The following is a 7,965-nucleotide window of genomic DNA, read 5'->3' as shown; positions in this document are numbered from 1 at the left end:
CCAGGCTTGCTTCAGGACGCACGGGTCCCGAGTCAAACGACATGACGCAATCGTGCGGTATGTCGCTCGTGGGCTCGTGCAGAGGGGCTTCAATGTCTCTGTGGACCCCCACGTCTGCACACCTGAGGGACTGTGCAAGCCTGACATGGTGGCAGTAAAAGACGGCGTCGCCCTCGTGATCGACGCCCAGGTAGTCGGTGAGCATCTTCGACTCGAATGGTATCATAGCCAGAAGGCGACATATTACAAAACGCCGTCCATCCGGCGTGCTATCTCCAACCTGCGTCATGACGTCCAGGACGTGACAGTGTCCACTGCAATGCTGAATTGGAGGGGCACGTGGTCTCCTGCATCGGCGAGGGACCTCTTTAACCTAGGCCTCTGTCCTCGAGAGCTGGCAGTACTTAGCACTAGGGTTCTGCAGAGCTGCTTATCCAGTTACCGCATCTTCGAGCGGATGATGGCGAACAAGCTGGTGCCACGAGCCAGCGTTGGTTAGGATGCTGGTTATTCGTCTTCCCTGACTCCTGGGGTCTGTCAACAGGAGCAATAACGTCAATATTCCAACTTTGTCTTCTTCTCTTCTATTGGTTTGTGTTTTCTTCCTTTTAGTATATATACCTATTTTATATTATGGTGTTTCACCCTGTACGTCCCCACCCCAGTGGAGGACATGACGTGTTACATAACACCCATTTACCTTGTGTACCATTTATATGTATGTATATCTTTATTCCTTTGGAATAATGACGGTTGAAATAGCCAAATGCCTCCTCATCTAATTAGTGACACGCATGAATGGATTAACGAGATTCCCGCTGTCACTATCTATTATCTAGTAAAACCACTGCCAAGGGAACGGGATTGGAAAAATTAGAGGGGAAAGAAGAACCTGTTGAGCTTGACTCTAGTCTGGCACTGTGAGGTGACATGAGAGGTGTAGCATAAGTGGGATATGGCAACATCGCCGGTGAAATACCACTACTTTCATTGTTTCTTTACTTACTCGGTTAGGCAGAGCGCGTGCGTCGTGGTATAACAACCTGGCGTCACGGTGTTCTCGAGCCAAGTGTGATAGGGTTGCGTTCGCGCCGCGGCTCCGTGTCCGTGCGCCACAGCGTGCGGTGCGTGTGGGTGCAAGCCTGCGCGTGCTGTGCATCCCCCGTGCATTGGCGCGTCCGCGTGCACAGCGCAGTTTACTCCCTCGCGTGATCCGATTCGAGGACACTGCCAGGCGGGGAGTTTGACAGGGGCGGTACATCTGTCAAAGAATAAAGCAGGTGTCCTAAGGCCAGCTCAGCGAGGACAGAAACTTCGCGTAGAGCAAAAGGGCAAAAGCTGGCTTGATCTTGATGTTCAGTACGCATAGGGACTGCGAAAGCACAGCCTATCGATCCTTTTGGCTTGGAGAGTTTCCAGCAAGCGGTGTCAGAGAAGTTCCCGCAGGGATAACTGGCTTGTGACGGCCAAGCTATCATAGCGATGTCGCTTTTTGATCCTTCGATGTCGGCTCTTCCTATCATTGGGAAGCAGAATTCGCCAAGCGTTGGATTGTTCACCCACTAATAGGGAACGTGAGCTGGGTTTGGACCGTCGTAGGACAGGTTAGTTTTACCCTACTGATGACTGTGTCGTTGCGATAGTAATCCTGCTCAGTACGAGAGGAACCACAGGTTCGGATATTTAGTTCACGCACTCGGCCGAGCAGCCAGTGGTGCGAAGCTACCATCCATGGGATTAAGCCTGAACGCCTCTAAGGCCAAATCCCGTCTAGCCATTGCGGCAACGATATCGCTAAGGAGTCCCGAGGGTCGAAAGGTTCGAAAATACGTGACTTTAATACGCGTGGTCGACCCACGTGGCGCAGCGACGCACGGGCTCACTTTTGTTGCCGGACAGGGCACTCGGGCGGCGCTTTCTGGGATCTGTTCCCGGCGCCGCCCTGCGTCTACCGGTCGACCATAGGTGTCTATATTTCGATGTCGGGACTCGGAATCGTCTGTAGACGACTTATCTACCGGGCAGGGTGTTGTACTCGGTAGAGCAGTTGCCACGCTGCGATCTGTTGAGACGCACTGGGCGCCAGGGGCACGTGTGCCCCCTTGCTTGTATTTTGTGTTTCATATCTCTGGGCGTATCGGTTTGGGCGGTCGTATCGCACACAGGGCGCTGCATTGGGTGCGGCGGGCTTAGGCGTATCGGTTCGGGGACTCTTGCCGCTGTCGTGGGCGCTACGATGGGTGCAACCTCCGTGCGCGCGGGAGCGGCGGGGCAGGCGGCGGCGGCCGGGCGCGCTGTGTTCTGCCGTGCTACAGCGTATCGCTTTGGTTGCCGGTAACGGGTGCTAGACCAACGCCACCTACGAACAAGGCCTCACAACGCGACTCGTGACGTCACGACTAGGGGTCCGAAATACAGAGCGGCTTGTTAGGCTCTACGCCACGTATATGAAAACATTAAACAGTTCCCTGGTAGACTACTCACTGCTTTATACACAAATCTGTAAACAAACGCTAATCATTCTCACAGGAGAATTACATTGTTCAAATTTCGTAAACTATAGCTCCAAAGGTGAAAATACTTTTTAATTTCCGTCACTCGCGTTTTGAAAATGCGAATTTCTAATTCCATAACTCTGACAGCACTATTTTCACCGTGTATGTCACCTTGCATAATTTAATTTAAAATGAGGTACCGCAATTGGAAAGACTGACAATCTATCGAAACAGGTACTCTGGGACCTGTATCTATGTCAAATTCTAGTTTCGTATGACAGATACCTCATTTGGCAGTCATCTACAGTTTTATACTTAAGAAAACATTACCGTACAGAAACTTGTGTAAACTTCACTGAACCTTCTACATACTACTTAGTTTAAGAGATTTGCCAGTAGAAGACTAGGTAGTGTTAAGTTATTAGGTATTATAAATTGACATGGGAATCACACATTAGAATCATTACAAACTCTGACAAACTTGCCCACTGTAAGCCATTGTTTATCAGCTTGAAAATATTAATTGTTATAGATTTGCACATTTTCACTGTTCTACTGTATACAAAGACTAACTTAACAGAATACCAGCTTAGGCAGGATTTACACTCTCATGGAACTGAGGTTTATCTGAAGAATGGGACACCACCCATCGGCTTCATGTAACGACATATCTTAAGAACCTATTATTACTTTTTACTGTACAAACTGATCCATTTATATTCACCCATCCACATACTGATCCCCATCTTTTAATTAAAATACTTGTCATTTGATACACTGATCATTGGCAATGGGTATTACAGCATTGTAAAAATTTAAAATGTCATCTATAGTGCCATTTGTGAAAGCAGATGAGTGGTATCCCAATCTTCAGTAATGCCAGAACTAGAAATAGTGTGCATCTTCACATACCTTACTGCAGATTATCTAAATCATAGAACAGCAATGTAGTGAGTATGAAGCTGTTCAACAAACTGCCTCTAGAATGGGTAGAAGCTTTATTTGATTTATTCAAGCACAAGTAGTACAGTTGGTTATCAGTAAATCCTCCCTACTCACTTGAATGTATGAGTGTAAATATCACAGTGATAACTGCTCGGTGAGTGTACCATAATTTCCTTAATGATTTCAATTTAAGATGTACTACACAAATCGTTTTAGCTTGAATATTTTACTTTATGGAAAATCTGTTGTAACATTGTTTTTTAATTTGTGTAAAGTAATTTTTGTATACATGCTGTATACTTTTTAAACATTTGTAATTTGACTGTCTATTGCTGCAATAGCTAAATGACAATTAAATTCTTTTACTATTCACTATTTAATGTTGTCCCAGAGGAAAAAAAGCACTGCTATTCCAAACTCCAAAAACATTATCAATTTCTCTCAAATGAAGAATGGCTTAAGTTATGTATTGTCCTCCCCCCTCCCCGAAATATTGGTTGTATTGACAGACTGGACCTGTTCTGCAGATTAATATTTACTTATGATGGCAGACTAGCATGCTAATACTAGCAATGAATTGTTCTCCTTGTGAGAATAATTAATTTACTGATTGGACAAAAATATATACAAAAACTTGTCAACCACAGAGCAGGAGCAGCATTAATTATATATTTACTGATGAACAGAAAAGACTATTCCCCTAATTCTATGAGATTGGGGTTTCACAGAGAATTTGTGGTAACAAATTAATCTGTAGCAAAGCCTCATGTTTACGGCTGCACCATTTCGAAGAGAGCAGAAGGGGTCCAATACATAACATTTACCAACAAGATGTATGGGATACTGTGCATGAAATAAAAACAGAAAATAGAAATAAACATTTATTTCACATCATCTTCCCAAGCCCCAAACAGTATAATTTAACATTTTTTCAATCTTTTGTACACAGTTACATTTTTAACAGTACTTACATCATTTCTCCTCTTGGTGTAATTGTTTAGCAAAATATTTGCACAGCAAAACAGTATGCAATTCATGACTGAATCAATTGAGTGTTTATTTTTACAGTGAAACCCATAAAAAAGATAGCTGGGAATGTTGTGGGATGCTACCTTCACAAGTACATTTCTCTGATTTGCCTGTTCTAAAAATAAAATTTCCTGGTCTTTCAGAATTTTCTGTAGAGTTAAATAGACATATGTCACACACACTACTACATCATCTGCAGGATATGTCAACCCTCCTCTGTCTTTTACCATAATCAAATCATCACCACCCTGCTTCATTTCATCTGTAGTAAGGAATACCTTACAATATTCACAATGGTTTTTTTTAATAGCTTGGTGTGAGCAGTAACCTGCTATGTAATGCAACAGTGGCCAAGTATTCTCATCTATCCCATCAACATCATTTTCATCTACTGCTACATTTAAAAATTCTGGTATTGATGTTTCTTTTAATCCCTGAATTTGAGTATGAGTAGAAAAAATATCAGTGGTCTTAATAACAACATCCCCAACTACTTTCGACCGAAGCACAAGGGAAAACATAGACTGTGCCCTTAGTTTTTGTTCAGTTTCAAAAACTTGTCTTAGAGAAACATGATAATTTCCCCCACATAGCTGGCGGTATTTGCCGAACCTGTCTTCTAAACTGTCTGTCTGTACTTTTCCTAACAGCAAATATGATCTGTTTTTCTCAGAAAGCCAGTAGTCACTGAAGTCTATCAAAGCAGCAGTTGTGTGTTTCAAAGCGCTATGTGTCTCTCGAGTAAGTTTTCTTTCATCACTACTCTCTTCCCAAGAACATAACCATGAGATGAAGCACTGTAAGAATTCTTGTATGTGATGGGATTTACTAGTCACAGGTTCTTGGAAAATATTTCTTAACCTCTGTCCCTTGAGTAATGTTTTTACATTTACAATATCCCACCAACGATTTATTATTTTTATGAATGTTGCAGTACTTTCCCAGTTGCTAATTGCTTTCTTTGAACCAAATGTGTCCAAAGCAACAACTGTCGTATCACTGAAAATACGCAACACTAACTTGACATTTTGGCGCTCAATTGAGTTAGGAAATAGAGACTTCAAAGTTAAGGAACTGCCATATTGCAATAGTTCATCTTTTTCTATCAAGTGCAATTCTTTCAGTGCTCCAACAGAAGACAAACCTCCCTTCAAACTGTCACTGAAGTCAGGAAAACACAAGATCTGCTCCTTTTGGTTAAACCAGTTATTGCGGATACACTTCAAAATATGGACAGTGTCCACAAAATAATACAATGGGCGATTTGGAGAAGACTGTACAGGGTGATCATACTTTATTTTCACATCTGGAAGAGTAGAAAACTTAGACATTGCTTTCTTATTAATTGCATTATTGTCTGCTACTATACCAACCACCTCAAATCCAACTGCTTCTAATTTAACAATGACTGCTTTAATGTAAGAGAACAGAACATCACCCTGAATAGTATGAACTGGCAGAATAGATACCACATCCTTGTAAGGTGATTCCATGCTCTGAACCATAAAAACATAGGCGCTGGTTGCACACAAAAATTTTTCAGTGTTAAAGGCACATCCTACAACATTTCCAGCTTTGTAATCAAGCTGAGACTTCAGATGAATTTCATCCATCAACAGGAGCACAGTTTTATCATCTGAGGATAAAGTACCTACTTTATTTGTGATGTAGCTCATAAACTGATGACCCTGTTGCTCAATGACAGGATTTGTTGAGAGTTTACTACAAAGCCTTGAAAGGGTGTTAGGACTAGGCATAGAAAAACTGTCAGTGTTCCTCAAAAATTTGTAAGCATGTGGGCTTGTAGAATGTACTAATGACCACATTATCATAGAGTTAGTATCATACCTAAATTGAGTTGAACTTCTGCACTTCAAAAATGAAATCTGTTCCTTCAAAAATGTAATTTTAGTTTCGTTTCCTGGCAACTTTTCTAATAAATTTTGCAATAACTGGTCAATTAAAGACAAAATGTTATCTACAGGAGCCTCAGAACTATTATACAGAAGATAAATGTTCTTAAGAACATCACTTACCACCTGTATGTTGTTTACTTTCATGGGAAATTTCATGTTTCCAATACATTTCACTTCAATATCATTACTGAAGACACTGAGTAATAAACCACTGCTTATAACTACGTGGCAAAAAATTCTTGGGTAAGGATTATGCTTTAGTAACACTAGTCTCACACTGTCAGATTTGTTTATCACTACCCAGTCACTGTGCTTTTCACATTCACTCAACTTTGTTTTCATTTGTTCTAAACTATCGAACGATATCGCATCAATCATTTTCGCATGTGTGTCCACACTTTCTTGGATAGCAATTTGAAGAGCACGATTTTCTAAACGCCCCCTACGAATTTCTGGGTCCTCTCGTACTGCAGTTTGATGACTCGACAAGTAAGATGGGCATCCAGGCAACTTCGATGGGATAGCATCTGAAAAAATTAATAACGAAGTATGAAACCGATCTCACAGCATATAAGTGAAATAAAGATAGTTCTTATGCCACTGTACTTTACTAAGAGCGTGTTTCGTAACTCACCTTTTCTCAAGCGTCGACGATCCAACGGTGCTGTCAAGAGTATACCAGTTTTCGGGTCATACATACTGGTACTGCTTAAAATGTCGTCCTTGTTGAAATGCAGTTCACATATCTAAAAACAAGCATACAGTTCTCTTTAAAACATATAACGAAAATTAACGAGGTATGAGATTATAAATATGTTCTTCTGTTTACTGTATTTTGTTCAGCTGTACTACATTTCAAGTAACTACGACACACTAACCAAACAAATACACTGATACTTACAACAGAGTGCTTACTCGGTGTCCAGTCTTGTCTGTGAACAGCCGATAACCATTTTCGTCTTAAATTCTCGTCAGATGGAAAATAAAATACACTGACTTTAGGTCCATTATCGTAATTGCCGCTGCAATTCGGCATACAACACCTTCGGGGCATCGTAACTGAGTATAGATCAAATAACCACTCACGAACAGCACAAAGTACAACATGGAAACGCTACGAATCACGTGTGTCGGTAGTCGGTTCCTAGCTTCTCAGACCCCTACCCGTGACGTCACAGGTTCCTTAGACTCACGATGTGAGGCCTTGTTCCTAGGTGGCGTTGGCTAGACGGGCGGTGTCGGCCCACTGGTCGCAGCGTCGCGTGGAGGCAGCTGTGTCGCGTGGGTGTCGTGCGTCGGTCGCGGTACCCTGCAGGCAATGGTGCGTTTTCGTCGGCCCCAGCGATTTGTGGTAATATAGCGTACACCGCAGTACGGTGAACTACAATGCCTTTCTACTACGAATGTGAAATAAAATATAATAAGACATGATGTTTTGTAAGAAAATAGACTTGGGATAGGGTGTGTCGTTGGCAAGTCCACGGGGCAGTTAGTGTGGGTGGTGATTAGTCCGTAGGACAGGACAAGCTGTGGGACGCGTCAAGCTAGAGGACGGTGTGTCGAGGAATTCGGCAGCTACA

General features: G+C 42.4%; 1 protein-coding gene across 1 annotated transcript; it reads right to left on the bottom strand.

The window, feature by feature from the left end:
• Window positions 1–2,480: 2,480 nt before the first annotated feature.
• On the bottom strand, window positions 2,481–7,454 carry LOC124788829 (THAP domain-containing protein 5-like). The gene is made up of 4 exons (XM_047256110.1): window positions 7,287–7,454; window positions 7,020–7,131; window positions 6,574–6,912; window positions 2,481–2,500 (listed from the first exon to the last, which is right to left on the bottom strand). The coding sequence occupies exons 1-4, from the start codon at window positions 7,437–7,439 to the stop codon at window positions 2,481–2,483; spliced, it is 624 nt and encodes a 207-aa protein (XP_047112066.1). The 5' UTR covers window positions 7,440–7,454.
• Between the last annotated feature and the right edge of the window lie 511 nt (window positions 7,455–7,965).

This window comes from Schistocerca piceifrons, chromosome 3 (assembly GCF_021461385.2).
Source record: "Schistocerca piceifrons isolate TAMUIC-IGC-003096 chromosome 3, iqSchPice1.1, whole genome shotgun sequence".
Classification (NCBI taxonomy): Eukaryota; Metazoa; Arthropoda; class Insecta; order Orthoptera; family Acrididae; genus Schistocerca; species Schistocerca piceifrons.
Note: the sequence above shows the minus strand (reverse complement) of the source record. Positions and strands in the feature narration are given on the sequence as shown.

What these genes read in the sequence shown, in the direction of transcription:
- LOC124788829 (XM_047256110.1), bottom strand. Translation starts at nt 7,439, where the DNA reads ATGCCCCGAAGGTGTTGTATGCCGAATTGCAGCGGCAATTACGATAAT. An exon ending in CACCGAGTAAGCACTCTGTT is followed by an intron (nt 7,132 to 7,286) that starts GTAAGTATCAGT and finishes GCTTGTTTTTAG; the next exon opens with ATATGTGAACTGCATTTCAA. An exon ending in TTTATTACTCAGTGTCTTCA is followed by an intron (nt 2,501 to 6,573) that starts GTAATGATATTG and finishes GTTTGTTTACAG; the next exon opens with ATTTGTGTATAAAGCAGTGA.